We start from the raw sequence: 26073 nt of genomic DNA, 5'->3' as shown, positions 1-26073 counted from the left end.
CTGTCCCCTCCACTCACTAACCACAATAACCAACCCACTTTTAAAGTGTATGGCGAATGTGTGGGTGGCAATACTTACAGATACACCTATTTAAACTTTTACTCTAAAATTGTCATGTGCTGTCTCGGGCATCACCTTATGAGTTGAACCTTTGGCCGACACTGCCCAGTGTATGCAGGCCTCTGCCAGAGTGACTTGTGGTTTCCTGGAGTGAGCATGGCAAACAATGGACTGGGTGGTAAAATTGCTCTTTTATCACTTCAACTATAGTGTTTTTATGGCGATAGTCATGTGAGGTAAATAAGCCGTTAAAGTATTGTTTTTAGCATATGGTATAAATTGGTAATTGCCAGACTGTAATGGCTTTTACCTCACTGTAGGTGAGTGTAGTATTAATTTAATTTCGTTCACCTAACTGAGGTTGATGGCCAGCCATCGAGTGACGAAGTCCATGTTATTAGTTTTTAGAAGGTGGACTTCTGTCATTAGTTTGGCACTTTAGAGCTTTCATACTCTGGGTGCCAATTGCATACATTTCTGAGGTTTCCACAGGCAGGCCATGTGTGGTTGTGAGTGCATGGTGCTGGGGCCCACATTGGGATCCAACTGTGTGGTTCCTTTGCATACACAGCCAACCGTCTCTAACTATCCATGTTTTTCTAGGTCACGTGATGGTGAATGGCGCACCCACCCCCATCCCAGTGAAAGCCAAGGCATCCTCAATTGATCCCGCTATCCCACCTATCCCGCTAGGTAAGTGCATGCTTGGTTGCTAAAGAAGGGCATCTTGTGGGGATAGTGGTTGGTTATTTAATGCTTGTTTCCCACAATAGCTTCTGTAAGCACACCTAAAAGAAGGTATAGGGATATGGCAAGGGTCTGAAGACCAGATGTCCTTTCAGGGATGGGTTACGAGATCAGAGTAGGCATGATTTCAAGGTCGGGAGTGTGCGCTTCTATGTGGAGCGAAGATAATAAAGGGGGGGGGGGGTTTAGGGTCCTATATGTAAGTAGGCGCTCTCATTATTGGAAATAGTCCTTGAAAGGGCACTGACCAAGAAATAACCCCTGGATGCTCTGAGAATCAAGGACTAAGCCTACTACTACTGGCATTAGGAATGCCTGTCCTTGAATTCTGCCAGGTTGTGATGTGGCATCTCTAAATATGTTCACTAAACACTATTGCCTTGACGGCCAACTGTGGAGAGGAGGACACTGTGCCCTCTCACTTCTGCAAGCCTTTTTGGTCTGAGTCCACTTCATATACCCTGCACCTTTTGGGGTAAGTGGGGGTGCTGCTATTCTAAGGTGAGAAATCTGTGGTTAGAACTATCCTTCAGTAACACTCCTTCTGGTATGAAGTCAGCACGGCCCGCAAGGTGCTACCTAGTGGCACACAGGAGCACTGCTACAAAACTCTGGATCCAGTCTGGCACCTGGGGGGATATTCTAGGGGAGGAGTCTGGAGTTAGATAGAGTATCTACTAGAAAGAGCATTCCCGAAGGTAAGTAACTTGTTCGTTTAGTTTCCTCTGCTTCGGAAATTGGTAGCATTTGAAGTTCCTTTTTTACAGCTCTGCTTTACAAAGAGGCAGTACTTTGTAGGATACATGGTAATACAGTTGATCAGAGTGCCAGCATGTCTCCTTGAAAGATGAACATTTCTACCATACTAGCTAATATGAACATTCTCAAATGACAATGGTTGCAGAAATTCCTAAACTCACTCTAGAAGCAGGTGTATAATCTGCCAATGCAGAGTGTTGCAATATTGCTTGCACAGCTTCCAGAGATGGTTGTGAGCAAGGGGCCAGTCACAAGGTGAGGTTCCATGTTTTCATTTTATACTTGCATCGAAGTCCTAAGAAAGGGAGATAGATCTGAAAAAGGGTTTCTTTTCTTTCACGGTCTTCTTATGCAGTAAAACAAAAGAGCGGTATCAGCTGAACCACTTAGTTTAGTAGTTTCTGCCCAACCATCACCACAAATCCTGCCCCTTGAAATACCAAGCCTGCATCATGTGTCGGATGTTTCTGATGGATACTTCTACCTGCAGATTCCTCACCTGTGGAATAATCCCCAGGGTCAAAATGGATCCGGAAACCTCAAAGCTGTCACGCCTCCTGTGGGGGGTGCTGGCTTTGTGTCAATGCCAAAAGGGAGTGTCAGTGACCTCACCAAAGCTATATAGCACACAACTCTGCGCAAGGCTGTTAGTTCTCTTTTTTTCTGAGTTTTCGACAAAGGTCTACAGCCCGCTCTTCAGAGTTAGTTGAGTTTTTCTCACAGAAAATATCCTTGGTGCAGTACAAGGTTGCCACCTAATTGCTCTGCTTTTAAACCCTGAAGGGATTGTGAACAGGTCAAATGTCAATTACTGACCTCCACTCTATTTGTCTCTGGTGCCTTGGCTTGGATCAAGACTTGAGCTTCGGTGAATCCTGGGGGCATGTGCCCTAAGGTTATCAACAAAAGGGCCAAGCTGTTCTTGTTTTGCGCCAAGGATGGCGGGCAAAGCCGTCGATGTTTGAGACCTTTTTCCGTGTTCCCTACTGAACATTCTTCAGGTGTGAAGCACAGGAATCACAAAAAACACAAGAAGCAAAAAGGTAAGTCTTTCAGATGCCCTCCGACTCCCACGGGATCTTCATCCTCTAAGCCATAGTTGGTAGTCATGGAGCCAGTACAACTTTTTCGAGCAGCCCACACCAGTGACTTAACTGAATCCAGCCTTGGAGCCACCTAAATCTATACCAGCTCCACTGTTATCCTGATAGACTCTTCCTGGAACTCCTGGACTTGGGCATGGGCCCTGCAGAGTTCCTCAACACCATGTATGCCATCTCTACCTGGGTGTCTTTGACATCTGGTGCACATTCAGGGACCATGTTGCCATAACTCTTCTCACTGTTTATACCGCGGGCCCTGGCGCCGCTCAGTACCATCCCATGTGCACCCACGCCAGCTCCTCTGGCCTTTGAATCGGATTTGCGGTACACAACAAGGCAACCACCTATGCCATGGCCTGCACCACCTCCACCGGCACCACCATTGTCTCCAGCTCTGGTTCCTGTTACCGTGCCACAGACCAGATCCAGAACTGAGGCTTAGGGGATCCTTAAGGAGGATGAGTATAGAATAAGGATACATGAACTGGTTGGTATGGATTCAGACCCGCTATACATGCATACATTTATACATGTGGAGGTGACAATGGAACTGACGAAGGCTATGACCTGCAAGGTGTGTCTTCTGCAAGTGGATTAGACACTTTGTCTGAGATGGACTTTCCTACTGGGTCCCCTACTCGAGAGACCTTTTCATACAACAACCAAAGCAATGGAGGTGTTAGTTCCTCAAATCCCCACTGTGACAAAAACCAATGTCATCACTGTGGTTCGCCGCCCAAAAACTCTTATTGCTAAATAATTACTGCCCTTCAATGATGGCCTCCTGGACCCAGTCTTGGCAGCATTGAAAAAACATTTGGCTTCTTTGGTTAACAAACTGGTGGCTTGACGTTACCTCCTTGCTTAATGAAGGCTGCAGTGTGGCTGCGCCAAAGGCAAGCCCATCATCGCCCATTTATGCTCAGCACCAGGACCCCTGGCCTTCTCGCCACCCACCGATACAAGCCAAGGAGCTCTTGACCCTGGGCACCAACACATCTGCCTCACATCGTTCCTGCGATCAATCAAAGGACCTTTCACCGGCTGCCATTGCAGCTTCTCCTTTAACACGGACGCCAGACCGCCCTGGATCCCTCACCACTTTTGCCCAGAAGAGCACAAAGAATCCAGGAACCACTCCGGTGCATCCTGGTCAACACCTGTGCTCTCTGCAAGCACGCCACGGAAATCTGGGACACCACCGTCACCCTTCCCCCTGACATTTCCTTCATCACCTAAGCATGGCTCAACCACTCCTCAAACCCCAACATCACCACTGCAACACCGGACGGCTACAAGATGATACACCTAGACTGCACTAACAAACACGACAGGGGCATCTCCATCATCTTCAAGTAAACCATCCGATGCATTGCCACGGGTGACGACCCAACACCTCTCATGGAACACCTCAACTACAGACCGACGCCAAGACCACAATAAGAGGCACCCTCATATACAGACTCCCAGGACTCCAACCAACCTTCTGCGACACTATCTCCAACCTCATCCCTCCCCTAGCCATGAACTCTTACCAGTACGTCCTACTTGGTGACCTCAATTTCCATGTCGACTACCCCAATGATGCCAACTCCACCTCCCTCCAGGAGAACATTAACACCAGCCTCACTCAGTTGGTTACTGAACCCATACACAAAGCCAGACACACACTCCACTCTCTCCTCCAGCAACAGAATCAAATTCAGCCACATGACAGAACTCACCTTCACCGACCACACCATTGTTCACTTTACCATCTCCAAGGCTCATCACACCATCCCCAAGCATCACAGCTCCTCCCACCGCAGCTGAGGTAAGTTAATGGAGACACGGTCCCTCAGCACCAACCAACCCAAATCTTTATCAGACCTTGCCTTGGCTGTCCAGAACTTCTCTGCATGGATCACCAAATGTGCTGACAGTCACACAGATGAAACCAACAAAGAACCAACACATCCTCAAAACAAGCCAGCTGGTACACCCCAGAGCTCAGAACCATTGGCGTGCCACATGGATCCCCCCTGACAGAGCTGCTCATAAAGCAGCCTTCAGCACCTACCAAAGGCGCATCAAAGAAGCCAAAAGAACAGCCCTCACAGCCCGCATCAACACAGCGGCCAACCACATGAAAGAACTCTAAAACAACGTCCCAGATTTCCTTCTTGGACTACTTCCACAGTAAGATTGCCACCATCTTCAACAAACCTCCGACCCCCAACACACTGCTCTCAACCTCAACAGTCTTGGCCAACCAGCACAGACCAGCTGAATGATCACCACTTGGGCTCCGCTCTCTACTCAGACCACCGCAGCCATCCTATCATCCATTAACTCCAGGACACCCACCGACCCATGCCCACACCGTCTTTTCAACCTCGGAACCAACCCTATCAGCAGAGAACTCACCAACATCATCAACACCTCCATCACAGCAGCCTTCCCGGACAGATGGAAACACGGCGGTCAGACCCCTCCTGAATAAACCCTCCGCCGACCCCAGCAAACTCTGATGTCCCTGCTCCCCTACCCGGCTGAAATACTTGATGGCCATCAACTGCTTACCGAATACCTGGAACAAAACCACCTAATTGATGCTTCCCAATCAGGATTATGCACCAGCTACAGCACTGAGACCACCCTGATCATGCCACAGGCGGCATCGGAATCTTCCACAACCACTGAGGGACTGTGGTCCTGATCCTCCTTGACCTCTCTGCTGCTTTCGACACCATCTCCCACCACACCCTCATCAACAGACTCTACAGCACCGGCATTCAGCAATATGCCCTCAAGTGGATTGCCTCTTTCCTCACAGGACGCACACAGAGAATCCGGCAACCTACCTTCACCTCCGAACCCAAGTACATCTTATGCAGTGTTACCCCTTGCATCATCCCTCAGCCCCACCTTGTTCAACACCTACATAACCCACCTCGTAGACACCGTCAGATCCCATGGCCTCAACATAATTTACTACACAGACGACATTCAGCTCATCCTCCCGCTCACTGAATACCTCTTCACCCCCAGACTTCTGCAATGCCATGACAAACGTAGCCAACTGGATGAGAGAAAACTGCCTTAAACTCAACTCCAACAAGATTGAAGTACTGATCTTTGGGAAGAACACAACCATTAGGGACTAAAGCTGGTGGCCAGCAGAACTCGGACAAACACCCACACCTACAGACCATGCATGCCACCTAGGCATCATCCTTGACAGCGAACTGACCATGAAACAAGTCAACACAGTCGCCTCCTGCTGCTTCCACACCCTTTGCGCACTAGGCCGAATCTGTAGATGGATCCCAGTCTACACAAGAAAGACAGTCACTCAGTTTCTCATCTCTAGCCGAATAGATTACAGCAACGCTCTCTATGCAGGCATCTCCACCCTGCTCGACTAATGACTCCAGTCCATACAGAATGCTGCAGCCAGACTCATCCTGGACCTCCCCAAATGGTCCCACGTCACCCTCCACCCCATCTCAGAAACCGCCACTGCCTCCCCATTCAGAAGGTGCCAGTTCAAGATCTTCAGGCACACCGACAAAGTTCTGCACGATCAAGGACCGGCCTACATCAACTGTTGATTGAATTTCCACCTACCCGTAATACACTTGCTCTCCTCCTCACAAGCTTGTGTGCACCCCCTGCATCAGTCGCAGCCGCAGAAGGGCTGCTCATTCTCCTGCATTGCCGCCAAGACCTGGAACGACCTACCCCTTCATCTTTGAACCCCACCCTCCCTGGCAGACTTCAGGAAGAAACTCGAGACCTGGCTCGTCAACTGAGGCTTGGCACCCACAGCGCCCTGATACCTTTAGGGGTGACAGTGCTGCGTTATGCAAATTATAATTGATTGACTGAAAAAATCTCTAGGATGTGCCCAGTGCAGGCCATTTTAAAGCGCTTTTTTTATTTTAGAAGGGACAGGACAATAAACTCAACAGGGGGTGAAGACATTCACATTGACAAGGCAAATAGCTCAGGCATTGCTGACACCTATTGGCTTTGCCTGTGCTTGTTGAAGATGCAGAACGTGAAGCAGAAGGAAAGGGTTTTATGTTCGACACTAGGTGATTTTTTAAGTTCAGTCTTTTAAATTAGTTATTCCAGGGTAAATGTTAACTGCCACCTTGAAAGACAGTGATTGGCTGCGGCTATTGGACTTGCAGGAGCATTTGCTTCAGTAGTCTAACATTGGAAGGTAACGAGGCTCATCTTTGTGAGGAACCAAAAATACCAATGCAAGCTGCTTTCCCTTGACCTCACTTCATCTGTTTTTCACAGCCATGCCGAGGTTCCAGAGAGAAAACGAGTGCAACATTTCTTAACATTATTTTTGGGCACTATTCGGATCAACTGCTAAAATTGTTGCCCAAAGCCTGTAAGAAGTCTAAAAATGCAGATCTTGTACAGCTGCTGAAAGTTGCAGGTGTGCTCTAGGTTTATGGGATTTCAAAAGTAATAACTCAATGTTTTGTACAGGTATTAATTTGATTTGATTGATTTGATTTTGGGTTTTGTAGAGCGCATAGCTACCCTAGGGCATCCCAGCGCTAGTGACCATTGTCCTGTGGGGTGGGGAGTCAGGATGGAGGACTCAGGGGAAGAGTAGGGTCTTTAGTTGTTTCCTGAACCTGAGGTGATTATGTTCTTGCCTCAGGGGGAGAGGAAGGGCATTCCATAGTCTCGGGGCATTGTACGAGAACAGGCGACCGCCTGTTCTGGACTTCCTGATTCTTGGAACGTTTGCGAGGGAAAGGGAGTTTGATCTTAATTGTCTACTCGACTGTTGTTTTGTTACAAGTGGCCTCAGAATGGGAGGGCCTTCGTTGTGCATAATTCTATGGGCTATGCACAGGGATTTAAAGTTGACCCGTTCCTTTACTGGTAGCCAGTGCAAGCTTCTAAGGGCTGGTTTGGCCGAGCTCCTTGCGGCGGTTCCTGTGAGGATTCTGGCGGCCGCATTTTGTGCACATTGAAGTCTGTGGACTACAGAGGCTGGGGCCCCCAGATAAAGGACATTACCGTAGTCCAATCTGGAGTTCACCAGCCCCTGCATTAGGAGCTTCCTGGAATGGGGGGGGAGTAGATGTAGGATTTTTCTTGCCATCTTTATAAGGCCGAAGCAGGTTCCCGCGGTTTTCCGAGCTTGAGTCCTAAAACTGAGCTCCTGGTCCAGCCATATCCCGAGGCTCTTTACTTCGGGTTTAGGGGATGGCGGAGTTCCCATGCATGGTGGCCAGGGGAGGGGAGTGGGGATTTTCTTAGGGTTTCCCAGGAGGAGTATTTCTGATTTCTCCCCATTCAGTTTTAATCGGGAATCGCACATCCATTGGTGAACCTTTTCGAGACAACTGGATAGATTGGGGAGAGCGTTGTCAGACTGGTTGAGGGAGACGACGAGCTGGGTGTCGTCGGCATACATTATTGATTTAATGCCAAAGGGTTTGACAACATCCTCGAGAGGTTCCATGTACACATTAAAAAGTGTGGGGCTTAGGGAGGATCCCTGGGGGACCCCACACTTGAGTGCATGAGCCTTGGAGGTGGAATGCCCATCTGCTACTTGAAACGACCTGTCTTCAAGGAAGGATGAAATCCAGGCTAATGCGGAGTCCTCCACTCCTATCAGCCCAAGACGGTGAACAAGGGTTGCATGGTCCACCGTGTCGAAGGCGGCACTCAGGTCGAGGAGGATCACTGCCACTGATCCTCCTACGTCCAATATGCCCCTGGCTTCTTCGACTAAGGCTAACAGTGCGGTGTCGGTCCCTTGTCCTGGTCTGAATCCTGTCTGGGACTGACGGAGAAGGTGGTTGGTTTCTAAGAACTCAGAGAGATGTTGGTTTGCAATGCGCTCGGCGATTTTACTAATGGCCGGAAGTAGTGAGATCGGTCTGAAATTAGATGGGTCTGTGGGGTCTAGATGCGGTTTCTTTATGAGAGCCTTGACTGTGGTTTTTTTCCAGTTTGCCGGGACTGAGCCGTTCTGGAAGGAGGCGTTGATCAGGTTGGTGAGAGGAGGGGCTATGGTGGAAGCAACTAGCTTTAGTTTACTGATCGGAGCTGGATCTGATGGGGCGCCGCTTTTGACTTTGTGTAGGACGTTAAGAAACGTTTCGATGGTGATTTGAGGGAAGGAGGATAGCCTCGGTGTGTTTTGGCGGGGGAGAGGGTTAGGGCTTCCTAATGTGATCGTGGCAGGCGGGAGGGAAGTCAGGATTTTTTCGATTTTTTGAGAAAAAAAATCAGCCATCTGATTACATTTTGCGCCGTCTGGGTCTGGTGGTGATGGTGGGTCCTGAATTTTGGTGAGGAGTTTAACTATCCTGTAGGTCTCTTTTGCGGAATTTGCTGCTGAGGCTATTTGTTCTTCGAAATAGGAGGCCTGGGCTGATTTAAGAGCGTTTTTATAGCGCCTGATGTGGATTTTGTATTCACTTTTGTCTTCCGTGCTCCAGTTCTTTCTCCATTGGCGCTCTAACCTTTTGCCTTTCTTTCTTAATTCGCGTAGTTCGTCGGTGAACCACGGTAGTTTGGAGGATTTCCTGGCGGAAGGGAGGGTTTTGAGTGGCAGGACTGTATTAAGGGAGTCGCTAATCCATTTCTGTAGCTGGATTTCAGCTTTAGACGGATCTGGGTCTACTGTAGGTAGAGTGGCGGACAGAGAGCGTTCCCAGAGGGTTATGTCTAGTTTTTTCCATGGGCGTGACGGGGCCTGTGGGCGAGGGATATCTACCATCTTCCCTGGAAGTTGGAGTTTAAAAGGAACCAAGAAGTGGTCTGACCAGGGAAGGGGCAGGGGAGTTTGAGCAGCAAGTTTGGAGAGATTAGAGAAAACGGGATCCAGTAAATGTCCTTTCGTATGAGTGGGATCGTTACTGAGAAGTTGTAGGTTAAGGGAGATTAGGTCGGTTTTTAAATCTGCGGCGGGTTTATTGTCTTGATTATCGAAGTGGAGGTTTAAGTCGCCGAGAATTGTAAAGTTGGGAGTCACACAGGCCAGAGAGGAGACAGCGTCCATAAGAGAGTTTATGAAGCGCCCTACCTGACCCGGGGGGCGGTAGATTAGGACCCCTGATAGTGTGGTAGATGGCGGCAGATGTAAGGAAAAGAGAACATTTTCGCTATCTAGGATGGGACTGTCTTTAAACTGGCAAACAAGGCTGTCTCGATAGATAATCGCAATTCCACCTCCGGTACCTGTCGGTCTGTTGAGGGTTTTGATGAGGTACCCGGGAGGTAGAGCTTGGACAATATCCGGGTTGGAACTCGTGGAAAGCCAGGTTTCCGTTAAGAACAGAACGTCAATGTCCGACTCTGTTAAAAATAGGTTAATTTCTGTCTGGTGCTTTGGGAGGGACCTGCAGTTCAGCAGGGCCATCTCCAAGCAAGCTGGTTCGGAAGGGTGGGAGGGCGTAAACCTGAAGGCGCAGTTCGGACACCTAGCATGCTTGTTTTCCGGACTGCTAGGTCCGATGCATCTAGCGTTTAACGGTACTCTGAGTTGGTGCAGAGTTTCCTGTGAGTATGTAATCAGGGGGGTTTTGGGGCCGGCCAGCGGTTTGGGCTCTGGGCTCGGTCTGGCGCGGACGGGCGCAGACGGGCTTGCCTTAGGCGCGCCTTCGGCGCGCAACCGGCGCTCCCGCTGCGCTCGTCCGCTGCGCTTCCTGTGCATGCACATGTTTATAGGAAGTGGAAGAGGGCGTGGCCTAAATGGGCGTGGCCAGCGCGCACGCTTCTGCTGATGGCGGCCGCTGTTTGGCAAAGAGCGCGAGCAGCCTTTAGATCGGCTGTGTGCGCTGAGGATTTGTTGTCAGGAGCGCTTCAACACAGGGAGGGGTGAGTGAGCAATATACAAGTGAAATGCAGTTTTATCAGATCAAAAGTGCAAATAAAACAGTTTTAAAAAAGCAAGTCTTTTTAAAATCAAAGTGCTATTTTCTGTTAGCAGAGTACCTCCAGCTCCCGGCTATTTTGCCTCAGGACTGGGTGCAGGGTCAGTCAAGCGCTAGCTAAAGCGGAGTTTTTATCGCGTTTTCAGGGGGCGTGGCTTGAGTGGGCGTGGCCTAAATGGGCGTGGCCAGCGCGCACGCTTCTGCTGATGGCGGCCGCTGTTTGGCAAAGAGCGCGAGCAGCCTTTAGATCGGCTGTGTGCGCTGAGGATTTGTTGTCAGGAGCGCTTCAACACAGGGAGGGGTGAGTGAGCAATATACAAGTGAAATGCAGTTTTATCAGATCAAAAGTGCAAATAAAACAGTTTTAAAAAAGCAAGTCTTTTTAAAATCAAAGTGCTATTTTCTGTTAGCAGAGTACCTCCAGCTCCCGGCTATTTTGCCTCAGGACTGGGTGCAGGGTCAGTCAAGCGCTAGCTAAAGCGGAGTTTTTATCGCGTTTTCAGGGGGCGTGGCTTGAGTGGGCGTGGCCTAAATGGGCGTGGCCAGCGCGCACGCTTCTGCTGATGGCGGCCGCTGTTTGGCAAAGAGCGCGAGCAGCCTTTAGATCGGCTGTGTGCGCTGAGGATTTGTTGTCAGGAGCGCTTCAACACAGGGAGGGGTGAGTGAGCAATATACAAGTGAAATGCAGTTTTATCAGATCAAAAGTGCAAATAAAACAGTTTTAAAAAAGCAAGTCTTTTTAAAATCAAAGTGCTATTTTCTGTTAGCAGAGTACCTCCAGCTCCCGGCTATTTTGCCTCAGGACTGGGTGCAGGGTCAGTCAAGCGCTAGCTAAAGCGGAGTTTTTATCGCGTTTTCAGGGGGCGTGGCTTGAGTGGGCGTGGCCTAAATGGGCGTGGCCAGCGCGCACGCTTCTGCTGATGGCGGCCGCTGTTTGGCAAAGAGCGCGAGCAGCCTTTAGATCGGCTGTGTGCGCTGAGGATTTGTTGTCAGGAGCGCTTCAACACAGGGAGGGGTGAGTGAGCAATATACAAGTGAAATGCAGTTTTATCAGATCAAAAGTGCAAATAAAACAGTTTTAAAAAAGCAAGTCTTTTTAAAATCAAAGTGCTATTTTCTGTTAGCAGAGTACCTCCAGCTCCCGGCTATTTTGCCTCAGGACTGGGTGCAGGTATTAGTAAGTTCTCTTAGACTTTGTGTTGCCTGGAAATTATTTTACACTTTTCACAGATCCGAGTGTGGGCTATCCTAATATGTCTTTCATATATTGTGTTGTAGTCCGTTTCTTAGACTGCACTTTGTCCAATGTGTCATATAAATGTTGAATATTGTGTTCGATTGCAGTCCGAGCCGTAAGTGCCATAATACATGGCTAGGTGCCACTACCTTGTTCATTGACCTGGTGTAGCTGAGAGACATTTGATAAAGGATTTTAACATCTGCTTCTGAGTCTCCTTGGATGATCGGATGGGCATTGCCTTGCTGGTTAAAATCCGACTGTGTGGCACTGCCAGCTATGTGCCATCTCTGAGTAGCATTTGATATGTGTGCAATGGTCTAGCTGGTTGCGTTTGTGTGTCGCGCCTCAAAGTGGCAAGCGCCATTGGGAGTGATGTGATAGTTGACTGCTACAGATATGCCCTCTGTTGGAATTAAGGGAGATGTTTTGGTAAGGAAGGTAAGACGTTAATGTGTCTGTGGCTTGTCTTTTTGTTAGTGCTACTGGGGGTAAAGTAACATCCGACTATAGGGAATCTCAGTGTTGTGTTGGATATCCGTGGCACGTATGGGCTAATGTGTTCTTTTATGGGATTTTATGGCCCATGGGAGCAGTTAATGTAAAGCATTAATCTCATGTGCTGCCAATCACTTGGTTACAAGGAAGATTGAATAAAGGCAGTTAGGAATTTAACAGCCATTTCACATCGGGAAGGGACAATGAGACAAACTTCAAGGGGGCACTGCATGTGAGCATTTCCAGGTCATGTCCGCATTTAGGTATCGTGGTGGCCCAGGTGCACGCGAAGGATCCTGCAGTCATGGACACTAAAGGGTGAGGTGCTCCGCCGACTCCTCCTATATCGCTGGTGGAACAGAAGTCTCGATTGAGGAGGGTTTAACAGCTAATAACTGAAGCAACCTGCTGTAGGTAAAGTGTAATACTTAAACCTTTATGATATGGTATGGTATCAAGTAGTATCGAATGTAGGTGTTTTGACCCGTATGGGCATCCTTCATATACACGAAGCATCCGCAGGGCCGTTGAATGTTCCCATCACTTGTTTAAGTATTCGTGTTGAGGAAAGTCACCCTCCCTGTCCATGTAAATGATTTAACAGCCACACACCTGCACAGTTCACTTAACATTGAACGTGCAACTTCTTCAAATAAACAGCTTCATGTTCTTCCTATCTGTGAGCTTGGATTAAGGATTAACACAACCGCAGGGCTTTGAATGAGTGAGACTGAAGATGTTTTCACTTATCTTCGCTGTGTGTGATCTGATGCAAGTGTCAGAGTAAGTAAGTGCCTCGAAAAGCACAACGTCCACCCAGAGAGGAAAGTGGCTTTGCCATCCTCAGTATGACCAGAACAGGCTTTTATTCTACTGGACACTCCAAAGTCCAATCGCCTGCCCCTCCATATACTTGCATCTTCCTTAATGTAGTAAGATGAGTGTGTGGTGGTGTACCCCCTTTTGTTTATTGATAGAAATCTAAAGAGAAAGCTACTGCGAGCTATACAAATGAGAGGCTTTTAATTGGTGGCGGAAACCACCGACTCCGGGACTCCAGCGTACACAGTTCTTAGAAAAAGAAATTTCAACATTTCCCCCAAATTTCTAGCATTATTCAAGCCCAACTCATCCCTATTGTGTAGCAATGGCATTTCCTTGCCATTCTTTCCAGGTTTAGCATGTTCGGAGTCCCCATTGGAGAGCTGGGTCCGTTAGACTGCTTTTCTTTGATCTCAGGGCATTCCCTCATGGCCAGGAATGTGACAAGGTATTTCACACTAATGCTGGGAATGGCCACCCTCACGATCTATTTGCTGTTTACTCGCACCCTTTGTTTTATTCTTGGATTGGAGGATGGTCGTAGTACCTCATCCCCTCTGGAATTTCATGCCCCGAACTGCTTTGTACATTGCTTTAAGGTCACAGTTTTACATTTATTTTTATATAGTTTTAATTTATTAATCCCTTAGTTTTATAAAACTCTGAGCACACTACCATGCTGCCCTTTTCAGGTTATAAAGTCGGTGTAACCGACTCTGCCGGGAGAGGGGGTGAGTTTACGAGTAATTCATGGGATATAAAACCTGCATTCAACACATTTTTTAGACTGTCTAGTCAAAAATGTTGCAGGGATAAAGGGTGAATGAACTGAAGGTTGAAGGAACTGCAGGGTGCCACTAGCACGAGGTATTTATTTGGGTCCATTGTCTGTTATTAGTTGCTATTAGATTGTTTGAAATAGGTATTTTTCTGACTTTCCCCAAAAATGCAAGTTGTTTGGATCAGTTCCCACCAAACTTTTGTCATTTCTACTCCAACTTTGGTTATGCCATACCCCCTTCTTATTTGTCTAGAGAGGTGGCAGATCATAAAATCAATAAAACGATGTTGACCCCGAATCCGGAATGGAAATGTGAAGTTAAATGTTTGTGGCATGTGTCGCTGTAGCGACACATGCTGTAGAATAGATACTCCGCCATCTAATGTTGGGCTCGGACATGGGCAAGTTTTTTTTTCTTCCCCAAAGTAGTCTTTTGAGTCACAAAGATATATAATGACTTAACCTATTACTGGTAATGCGCACGGGCATCAGCTACATCGTTAGATTGTTTTTTCTCTGCTGTACGGTTCAGGCATGCTCCTTCGAGCTCCTGTTCCACACTGCGTGGTGTTCTCACTGGGCCCACTCTTCCTCGTTGGTAGAAACTACAGTTGCGGTCACTCGTCAGTTCCACTCATTGCGTATCCCCTGGTACTCAGTTCAGCTGTCAGACAATTTTGATCGCCGTTCGGTGCCTGGCACCTTCGGGCATCCATCACCTCCTCAATGCACAACAATGTCCATGTGATAGAAAGGACTCCGTTCAGTTTCTTGCTGAAGTGTCATGCCAAATACCCAAAGAAAGACCTTCACGAAGTCTGTAACCTTTTCTTGTCCCTGACCACCAGTAGGATTCCGGATCATCATGCCTAGCCTTTCGGAATAAAAAAACACTCCAAAACAGCTGAGTCAGTTGTATCACGTCTGCATCGATGGTGTATTGCCAAGAGGACAACACTCCAGACTTTCAGAAACCAGGACACCGAAGGCCACCCACAGCCTGGGACTCCCATCGCCAAGGTAGAGGAGCTGTCAGAGGAGAGTACCGGCTCCAACACCGAGATGGACGAGCTGCAACACCGAGATGGACGAGCTGCAACCTGCTCAGCGTCCGGTGTTGAAGTTTGTCGCAGACAATACTAACCTTCTACCGACTGTCCCTCAACATCACTGTCACTCTGAGGAGTCAAGAGCCTCAAGTTTGCAGCCAGTCATGAGACCTCCAGTCCACTGCTGCCACAGACCCGTGGTTGGCACTGATCAAAGGAATCGGACCAGACGCCCACCCATCCCTCGGGATTGAAATCCATCGTGAGGCCAGTTCCTTCCACTTCAACCACTGCTTTGGCTTCGAGAAAGCCATCGAGGGTCGCATTGGAGTCCAGGCCTTTGAAGACAAAATCCAGCTTGACACCAGTAGGTAATCGAAAATCTTACACTCCAAAATGTACCTCCTCGACTGCTTCTGAGTATCATGACCAGCCAATCCTCCAGGGCCTCCAAGAGGGACTTGATGCCAGAGGACAGCGTAAACACATCCAGCAAGGCACCAGGCAGATCTTAGCCAAGCCTCCAGCCAAAACAAAGGACCCTGTACCTCCGAAGCGGGAGCTGACTTTTGAGACATCCTTCTTCAGAGCCAGCACCTAAAAAAATTCTAGTGCCATGACAAAGGCACCTCTCCAACACCTCCATTGTTTCATCCACTTCCTCCTCCTCATTTTCCTCCTTCACCACTCTCTACTAGACCGTCCTCTCCACTACTGCCTATGGACCCTTTGACACATTCACCTCTGGGTTCTCTTCCACCTGGAGGAGAGATAGTCCAGGTTCCCCCTATGACCCATCATATGACACACGTCCCCACAATGACTCTTGGGAGGATTATGGAGTGGAGCCCCTGTTGATACTGACCCAGACCTTTACCCAGCCAAACATGTCCCCCCATCCCAGATGACGCCTCCTCACATAAAATGGCTTTGCAAAGGGCAGCCACCGTTCACAAGGTGGAGATGCACAAGTAGCCTGAAGAGGATAACTTCCTTATGGAGATCCTCTCCTCCACACATGGGTCTATGCAGTATTTGCTTAAGCTTGGAGGACGTTAAGGCTCACAACTGATATCTTTAAGGAGCCGGTAAAGGCGAGAATTATACACGCCTCAAGTTGATACAGAATAAGACATCCCATTCAGACCCACCTTACATCAGGAGTCAACTTCCACCCTACTCCCTGGTTGTGTACACAACACGGAAGCATGCTAATTCCCAGGGTATATAAGATGCGCCCCTTCCTGACCAGGAGAGTAAGAAGATTGATGAGCCAGGCAAACATGCCGCCGTCCAATCTGCTGCACATTGGCTATTGCCGGTTCAGCTGGTCTGCTCTCTCAGTATGACAGAGCCCACTGGGATGAAATGGAGGAGTTAATTCAACACCTCCTGTGCCAGTGTAAGAAAAGGGGTCAGCAGTTGGTGGCGTAAGGTAAAAATATATCAAATTCCAATATTCAATGCACCCTGGAAGCAGCAGACACCGCTACTCGAAGTGTAAACACCAATGTCCACCTTCACAGACACTCTTGGCTGTACTTGTCTGCTTTCAAACCAGAGATGCAGCAAAATCAGGTCAACTTGCCTTTTGATGGTAAGCATCAGTTCAGTCCGCAAGTTGACCAGATTTTGGAAAACATTTAGAAGGACACAGAAGCAGCCAGAGCCATGGGTGCCATAAAAACAGACCACATCTGCCCGTGGCTCCTTTCGCCACACACCATACCGGAGAACGGTTGAGGTCCCTAAGCCCAAGGCAGCCAGATCCTTCCCCAGACAACAGCAGCAAGAAACACACTCTTGGGTTTACTACAGGGGAGGCTAGAAGTACAACAAAAGAGACTGTGGAAATGGTGCAGCCCTTAAAGAGGGATGCACATTCCCAATGGTAACTCTCTTAACCTCCTCCCCGAGCATATAACACCTGTCTGGGGCAGATTGCAAGGGTTTCTGTCCCAAGGGACAGAGATCACCTTAAACCAACGAGTTACAGATATCATAGCAAAAGGCGGCTGTCTAGTACTCACACAAACTTCACCAATGGTGGCCCCCTTCCCACTCACACAGACTTATCCCAGAACATCAGAGCCTACTCCCTGAAGAGATGCAACCACTGCTTAACAAAGGGCCATAGAACGCATACCACCGCAATACCTTAGCAAAGATGTACACTCCCTATACTTTCTTATTCCCAAGAAGGACTGGTCCCTCTGGCCCAACCTCAACAAGTGCATCCTATCAGAGCACTTCCATGTGGTGACACTCCAGGATGTCACTCCTCTACTACAGCAAGGCAACTTCATGACCCTCCTGGATTTGAAGGACAACTACTTCCACATGTCCATCCACATCAGCACATCGATGGTTCCTCTGGTTTGTGAAAAGTGGTCAGCATTATCCGTTCAACGTGCTGTTCTTCTGAGTGACCACAGCTTCCAGGGTGTTCAGAGTGTCTTGCAGTGGTAGCCACTTGCCTTAGACAGAGCGGTGTCCACATTTTTCATTACCTGGGCACTTGACTGACCAAAAGTTCAACAGAGCTGCAATGCCTAGCGCACACCCAAGCCACCATATAGCTCTTGCACAGCCTAGGCTTTACCATCAATGCCACAATGTCCCATTCCAGACCCTGTAAGTACAACCCATCCTCAGGGCCATACTTGATCCAGTGTAGGGAAAGCCTAGCCCCACCTGGCAAGGGTACAAGCATTCCAAGTGCTGCTTCCTCTTTTTCAGCCAGATAGTCAGGTAAAGGAAAGGTCATTCACCTCCTAGGGAAGATGGCATCTTGCATTTTTATAGTTCCACATGCGTCTATTGCAGAAGTACCTAGTAGCACAATGGTCAGAAGCACATGGTCAATGGATGGATCTAGTGTTGACCTGTGGCCGTACTCATCGTTCTCTGCAGTGGTGGAATGCCAACAATCTTTAGCAAGGGCAGCCTTTTTTAGACTCAGTGCTGCGGAGAACATTCACAACGGATGCCTAGCTCACCAGTAGGGTAGCACACCTTCAGGAGCTGACCATGCAAGGGGTGTGGACACCCGATCAACGGGCTCTCCACATCAACCACCTAGAGCTGCTAGCCATCCAGCTAGCCTTACAGGTGTTCATTCCTAACATTCAACAGAAGGAGACATTAGTCTTGCCGGACAACACAACTGCCATGTTTTACTTCGAGAAACAGGGTAGCACGCACTTCCTGCACTTGACTGTACCAGCTCTGAGTATTTGGCAATGAGCGATACTGCACATAACCGGAGTGGGCAATGATTTCACAGACCTGCTCAGCAGGATGTAGCAATAAGTCCATGAAGGGGAACTTCAGCTTCAAGTCCGCATACTGTACTTTCAACGATAGGGGGTTCCCCCAGACAGACTGTTGGAAATGGGATCCCCGGCTGGCCAGGGCTTTCGCCAAAGTCAGTCAGAGACCACCACTCCCAAGTCAGGGCAAGGGAGTTACACGCCAAGATAACCCCTACTCACCCTCTAGGTAACGTGGCGCGAGCAGCAAGGCTAAACTTGGAGGCGATGTAGGCTAAGTATTTGCGCACGCACCCCAGCAACAACAACCAAAGGCCCACCACAAAGGAAACTCCACACAAGGTTATATAAAAATAGCCTTTGTATTACACCAAAACACCTTAGATAAAACACACACTTTACAATGTGCCAGAGGCACGGGCAGAATTTACAAGGGGATTATTTACAAGACAGGGCCACCTGGACCACTGTCAGGAATCAGCAGTTTTAGGAGTAACAATACAATACTTGTAGGCCTAGAACTTAGAACATAGCCTATCAGACAGTACCTTCCGTCCTGGTTGCACGGGATAATGCGAGTGACCTCCTTAGTAAGCTTGGACGGGCGACCCAGCGAAGCGGCGCGGCTCAGGGTAGAGCGGCGCTGCTCGAGGCTTGGACGGCTGCCGGCACGAGCTGCCATGGGGAACGAGCGAGGCACACTTCAGCGAGGCCCCAGGGGCCCAGGGAGATCAGACAAGTCCCAGCAATTTGGCAGGGAAGGCACCATAGAGTCCACTGGTCCTGGGACTCTGGTCAGGGGGCAAGCTTAGTATCAAGCCCTTGGGATCACTTATAACAGAAGATCACTGTAACACAAAATAGGACATAAAGCACAAAACCAGTACCCACTGGTAACTGGTAAGTCCCCCCTACGCAATCCTAACCACCCTAGGAACAGGTCACGCAGGGAACCAGGACCTTACTAGCACCACCTGCACTAGCAAGAACAACCACCTCAGTATCACAATACAAGTAGGGGCATAGACCTGGGGACAAAACACATGATGCAGAACCTACATTCAGCGGTGTAAGGAACACATGACGCATCAACACACGTTCAGCGGTGTAGGGAACAGGGCACATAATGTATCAACAACACATTCAGAGGTGCAGAACACAGGGTGCGCAAAACATACTACACATTGTACATTTCCTAACACCCAAAAGCAATAGGACATAGATCACAACAGCATCTAAACCTTTAGCGTAGAACTCACAAAGTCCAGGTTGCGCCACTGCGCCAAGACCTAAACGTAGCAGCTGCCCACTACTTGCTGGGCAGCTGAGGGACAGAACAGGGGGCCTAAACGCTGCAGCTGGCACTAAGTGCTGCGCAGCTGGGGAAAGGCCAGGGATGAAGGAGTGCGCCTCACTCCTAAGTCCACAGTACATGTCCCTAGGGAAAGAAATACCTACACGGTGCAGCTGCCCACTAATTGCTGGGCAGCTGGAAACAAATCTGCGACAGGGGCCCTCACTGGCCCCTCAGGACAAGACTGTGCAAACTGGGAGCCTTCTAGGCTCTAGAACATACATAGGCGCAGTTTGGAGCCCACTAGGCTTTCAAATTAAGCAATGCCCCTGAGCCTCTCTGGCTCTTCAAACAACTGTGGCGCCTCCTTGAGCCTCTCGGGGCTCTGACAACAAATGGCCCCGCTGTTGGAGCCTCTCGTGGGCTCAGAAACCAAAGCTGCCCCCAAGAACCTCTTCAGGCCTCTACCCACAAATGGGATACCTTGAGCCCCTCGGGGCTCTGTGCCAACTACGGCGCCCTGAGGAACCGCTCAGGCTCCAAGAAATGATGCCCCCGTCACTGGCAGAGGACTCGGACTCACAATGGCCCCCCCGCGTCCCCCTCGCCCGTTAACACTCACCGGGCTGCTGGGGCGGGGGCTCCTCTCGCCGGGGCACCTCCTCCGAAGGCAGGGCTCTCTCTACCAAACCCCCCTCCTCCCGGGCAGCTCCACTCACCGGACTGCCTTCAGGAGGCGGCAGGGACGCTGGCTGTCTTGTTTCTCATTTTCCTCGGGTACTCGAGGAGGCGGGACTCCCGGCCGGGCCGCGCTGCCATTGGGCGGCCGGCCAACCGCTTCCGGGTGATCTCCGGTCTCCCTCTCCACACGGGAGACCGGACAAAGGCGGGACAATGGCCTTAACTCTGCACTGGCGGCCCCGGGGCTCTCCACAGCTCACAGGAGCCCCGGGCCGCGGGAAGACTTTTCTCCTCTTCTCTTTGGTGCTCGAGGAGGCGGGGTTGGCTCCCGACCTCCTCTCTCTTGTCCCCATTTCCGGCCGCATTCTTCCTAATACTTCCGTCCCGCTGGCCCCGCCCACAGTCAGGCGGGCCGCGGTTCGCGGCGGCAGGGCGGCAAGAGGGGTAGGCTCCCTCCATGGAAAACAAACAAACGCAGAAGCGGGGTGGACACCCGCTATTAGCACTATTCACTTGGGCACAATGCAGGGTAGGCACCTGCGGACATCGGGGCATAAGCAGGGTGGCACCTGCGAGGCAATAGCCCCATCAGCAGCACAGAAACGCCATCGCGGCGGCGGTGTTCAGGGCCCGAGCTTCCCCAGTCTCCTCACGGCCACGAGCTCGGAAGAGCAGCCAATTACCCCCACGCCTCTTGCAGACACCAGTGGGGGGGATTAGAAGACAAGCAGAACAGCGCTCCCCTGCAGCAAAAAGGAGCTAGATGCTTTTTAAAGGGAGGCAGCCCTCCCAGGGCAAAGTACATGAAGTCCAAGGTTTCTAGGGCAAAGAAAGGGAGCAGGTAACTTCCAGTAAAGCAAGTCCTCCAGGGCATTAGCAGTCCAGGGGCTGGGCAGGGCCCAGGGAGGCAAGCCTTCCCCTGGGCCCCAGCAGCAGCACGACCCTGGCAGATTCAAGTGTCAGAACAAGAACATTTTCATGGGGTCACAGCCCCCCTTTTATACACCTTTTCCCTTTGTCTTTAGGTGCAGGGTGGGGGCAGAACCAGTCGCAGCTGGTTCTGGAGCACTCTTGATGGCCCAACCACCCATTCTATTCACTGGCAGGGCTTGGGTCATCAGTCACACCACAGGGGGGCGGAGCCAGCATTGTGTGGGGAAAATCCAGCCCATCCAGGACACAGGTACACTCCTCCCACACATCACTCATGCTAATCTCCCACTCACCACCGGGGCAGACCCACACAGACTTCCTGGAGCCTGGCATCCCAGCCAGCTCCAGCCAATCACACGCCAGCACCCTCACAGCACACGTACAGCCATGTCTAGAAATGGCGCTTCCCTTCTAGACACATACATGCTGCATACACCATCTCGCAGCATTCACTCCCCCGAGTTCACACATACCAAACTTGACCATGCACACCTCACGCATCAGGAACTACCAGGGACACAGACATTCCCCATGCATTCCTATGGGAGGGCAGGCCAATCTCACACACGCACTCAGGGAGAGCACGCACTTTACACTGCGCCACAGTGTCAAATGCACAAAGGACAGAAATCACTATAATTTAAGGCAAAAAGTTCAGGGGTGAACCTGCCACAAGGCCCAAGTCCAACACAGACCGGTTTGCCATTGCAGGAAATACAAAATGCCCAAACTTTGCCTGTAGGTTCTCACACCCACAGTCAATGGACAGTGTACAAATGGTTGAATTGGTCAGGGATAGTTGCTTACTGTTTTCCGCCTCTCCCATTTCGTTCATTTGATGTTTGCAGGTTTCAGAAGACCTCCCTCATCTGAGTAGTCCCAACCTCGGCCAGGCAGCCCTGGTTGATCACTCTTCTAGAACAATCTCTAGTGCCTCAATAGAAACTACCTAGTCGTCCGGATCTTCTCTCAGAGAAGCAAGACATGCTCAGGCATCCCAACACCGGAAAGTTCAGCCTTGCTATTTGGTTCCTGAAGTCCTAGAGATTTAGTATCTCAACCTCCTTCAGAATGTATGGCTCTCCCTAAAGAGACCTGCAGGCCCACAAACAGTCTGCTACGTAGTTAAATGGAAAAGGTACTTGCACTACTGTCTTACTAGACATATTGCCCCCCTTCAAGCAGCAATCCAGGCTATTGTCGGTTTACTGGTCACCTGCAGAAGTAAGGGCTTGCATACACTTCCAGGCTTAATTTGGCAGTTGTTGCCACTTCCCTACATACAGAGAACACACTTTCTTTTTAAGGGTTCCTGTTATTGAAGTTTTTATGGAGAGACTCAACAAGGTATCCCACCAAGGATGGCCCCAGCATGGAACTTCAGTATCGTTTTAACAAGGCTCATGAGATCTCCTTTTGAGCGATTCACTCATGCACCTTCCAGTTCCTCTTGTGGAAGGTAGCTTTCTTAGTAGCTATCTCTTCCCTCAGGCATGTCAAAGAGCTTCAAGCGCTTACTTTGAAAGAACCCTTTTTCCAAGTTCACCACAATAGAGTAGTCTTCAGGACAAACCCTAAGTTCCCTCCAAAGGTGTTTTTTAGTTTCCATCTTAATCAAACTATAGCACTTTGTGTGCTTCCCACCTCCAGAGTTTGTAGCAGAACTAGCTCTTCATTCATTAGTTATCAACATGGCACTTATTTATTACATTGATAGGTCCTAAGCCATTCTGAAAGGTAGAACAGCTCTTTGTTTGTTTCTCTAAACCATGGGTACTCACAAACTTTCTCCCGGGGGGGCAAATTTACAGTGTGGTTTGTGGCTGAGAGCCACACCAATAGGGGCGGGGTCAGTGGGGGAGGGTGGTGTGGCTAGAGCAAAAACAACTGTGACCACAACGTTGAACACAGGCCCCTGCAGCGGACGCCTTCGTCCACTGAGCCACCAGACCTGGCATACACACATCTTTTTCTCTCTCTCTCTCTCTCTCTCTCTCTCTCTCTCTCTCTCTCTCTCTCTCTCTCTCTCTCTCTCTCTCTCTCTCTCTTGTCTCTCTCTTGTCTCTCTTGTCTCTCTCTTGTCTCTCTCTCTTCTCTCTCTCTCTTCTCTCTCTCTCTTGTCTCTCTCTCTTGTCTCTCTCTCTTGTCTCTCTAGTTCTCTCTCGTTCTCTCTCGTTCTCTCTCTCTCTCTCGTTCTCTCTCTCTCTCTCGTTCTCTCTCTCTCTCTCGTTCTCTCTCTCTCTCTCGTTCTCTCTCTCTCTCTCGTTCTCTCTCTCTCTCTCGTTCTCTCTCTCTCTCTCGTTCTCTCTCTCTCTCTCGTTCTCTCTCTCTCTCGTTCTCTCTCTCTCTCGTTCTCTCTCTCTCTCGTTCTCTCTCTCTCTCGTTCTCTCTCTCTATATCCTTCCCTCTCTCCCCCTGTCTCCATCTGTCTCTGTACCTCCCTCTGTCTCCCTCTGTGTCTGTCTGTCACCCTCTGTCTCTCTACCTCACTCTGTCTCGCTTCCTCTGTCTCCTTCCGACTCCCTCCTCCCTCTGTCGCCCTACTCCCTCCGTCTGTCGCCCTACTCCCTCCCTCTGTCTGTCGCCCTCCCTTCTTCCTTCCCTCCCTGTCTCCCTCCCTCCCTCTGTCTGTCTCCCTCCCTCTGTCTCCCTCCCTCCCTCCCTCTGTCTGTCTCCCTCCCTGCCTCTGTCTGTCTCCCTCCCTCCCTCTGTCTCCCTCCCTCCCTCTGTCTGTCTCCCTCCCTCCCTCTGTCTGTCTCCCTCCCTCCCTCTGTCTGTCTCCCTCCCTCCCTCTGTCTGTCGCCCTCCCTCCCTCTGTCTGTCTCCCTCCCTCCCTCTGTCTGTCTCCCTCCCTCCCTCTGTCTGTCTCCCTCCCTCCCTCTGTCTGTCTCCCTCCCTCCCTCTGTCTGTCTCCCTCCCTCCCTCTGTCTGTCTCCCTCCCTCCCCTCGGTCTGTCTCCCTCCCTCCCCTCGGTCTGTCTCCCTCCCTCCCCTCGGTCTGTCTCCCTCCCCCCCCTCGGTCTGTCTCCCTCCCTCCCTCTGTCTGTCTGTCTCCCTCCCTCTGTCTGTCTGTCTCCCTCCCTCCCTCTGTCTGTCTCCCTCCCTCCCTCTGTCTGTCTCCCTCCCTCCCTCTGTCTGTCTCCGTCCCTCCCTCTGTCTGTCTCCCTCCCTCCCTCTGTCTGTCTCCCTCCCTCCCTCTGTCTGTCACCCTCCCTCCGTCTGTCTGTCTCCCTCCCTCCCTCTGTCTGTCTCCCTCCCTCCCTCTGTCTGTCTCCCTCCCTCCCTCGGTCTGTCTCCCTCCCTCCCTTGGTCTGTCTCCCTCCCTCCCTCGGTCTGTCTCCCTCCCTCCCTCGGTCTGTCTCCCTCCCTCCCTCGGTCTGTCTCCCTCCCTCCCTCGGTCTGTCTCCCTCCCTCCCTCGGTCTGTCTCCCTCCCTCCCTCCTTCGGTCTGTCTCCCTCCCCCCCCTCGGTCTGTCTCCCTCCCCCCCCTCGGTCTGTCTCCCTCCCCCCCCTCGGTCTGTCTCCCTCCCCCCCCTCGGTCTGTCTCCCTCCCCCCCCTCGGTCTGTCTCCCTCCCCCCCCTCGGTCTGTCTCCCTCCCCTCCCCCCCCCCCCTCGGTCTGTCTCCCTTCCTCCCTCGGTCTGTCTCCCTTCCTCCCTCGGTCTGTCTCCCTTCCTCCCTCGGTCTGTCTCCCTTCCTCCCTCGGTCTGTCTCCCTTCCTCCCTCGGTCTGTCTCCCTTCCTCCCTCTGTCTGTCTCCCTCCCTCCCCTCGGTCTGTCTCCCTTCCTCCCTCGGTCTGTCTCCCTTCCTCCCTCGGTCTGTCTCCCTTCCTCCCTCGGTCTGTCTCCCTTCCTCCCTCTGTCTGTCTCCCTCCCTCCCTTTGTCTCCCTCCCTCCCTTTGTCTCCCTCCCTCCCTTTGTCTCCCTCCCTCCCTTTGTCTCCCTCCCTCCGTCTCCCTCCCTCCCTCTGTCTCCCTCCCTCCGTCTCCCTCCCTCTCCCTCCCTCCCTCTGTCTCCCTCCCTCCCTCTGTCTCCCTCCCTCCCTCCCTCTGTCTCCCTCCCTCCCGCTGTCTCCCTCCCTCCCGCTGTCTCCCTCCCTCCCTCTGTCTCCTTTCCCTCTGTCTCCTTTCCCTCTGTCTCCTTTCCCTCTGTCTCCTTTCCTCTGTCTCCTCTCCCTCTGTCTCCTCTCCCTCTGTTTCCTCTCCCTCTGTTTCCCTCTCCCTCTGTTTCCCTCTCCCTCTGTTTCCCTCTCCCTCTGTTTCCCTCTCCCTCTGTTTCCCTCTCCCTCTGTTTCCCTCTCCCTCTGTTTCCCTCTCCCTCTGTTTCCCTCTCCCTCTGTTTCCCTCTCCCTCTGTTTCCCTCTCCCTCTGTTTCCCTCTCCCTCTGTTTCCCTCTCCCTCTGTTTCCCTCTCCCTCTGTTTCCCTCTCCCTCTGTTTCCCTCTCCCTCTCGCTCTGTTTCCCTCTCGCTCTGTTTCCCTCTCGCTCTGTTTCCCTCTCGCTCTGTTTCCCTCTCGCTCTGTTTCCCTCTCGCTCTGTTTCCCTCTCGCTCTGTTTCCCTCTCGCTCTGTTTCCCTCTCGCTCTGTTTCCCTCTCGCTCTGTTTCCCTCTCGCTCTGTTTCCCTCTCGCTCTGTTTCCCTCTCGCTCTGTTTCCCTCTCGCTCTGTTTCCCTCTCGCTCTGTTTCCCTCTCGCTCTGTTTCCCTCTCGCTCTGTTTCCCTCTCGCTCTGTTTCCCTCTCGCTCTGTTTCCCTCTCGCTCTGTTTCCCTCTCGCTCTGTTTCCCTCTCGCTCTGTTTCCCTCTCGCTCTGTTTCCCTCTCGCTCTGTTTCCCTCTCGCTCTGTTTCCCTCTCGCTCTGTTTCCCTCTCGCTCTGTTTCCCTCTCGCTCTGTTTCCCTCTCGCTCTGTTTCCCTCTCGCTCTGTTTCCCTCTCGCTC

The 26073-nt window shown here is 50.8% G+C and overlaps 1 protein-coding gene across 3 annotated transcripts in view; it reads left to right on the top strand.

Annotated features, from left to right (window-relative positions):
- Positions 1-26073, top strand: part of PC (pyruvate carboxylase) — a 2151284-nt gene that overhangs the window by 1928459 nt on the left and 196752 nt on the right. For all 3 annotated transcript variants that reach the window (XM_078660828.1, XM_078660829.1, XM_078660827.1), the window contains one exon: positions 664-753. In XM_078660828.1, the coding sequence (XP_078516954.1) occupies positions 664-753 (90 nt within the window). The remainder of the gene's footprint in view (positions 1-663; positions 754-26073) is intronic.

The sequence above is a fragment of the Lissotriton helveticus genome, chromosome 9, assembly GCF_964261635.1.
Source record: "Lissotriton helveticus chromosome 9, aLisHel1.1, whole genome shotgun sequence".
NCBI lineage: Eukaryota > Metazoa > Chordata > Amphibia > Caudata > Salamandridae > Lissotriton > Lissotriton helveticus.
The sequence above is the reverse complement of the archived record's forward strand: the minus strand, read 5'-3'. Positions and strand labels throughout refer to the sequence as shown.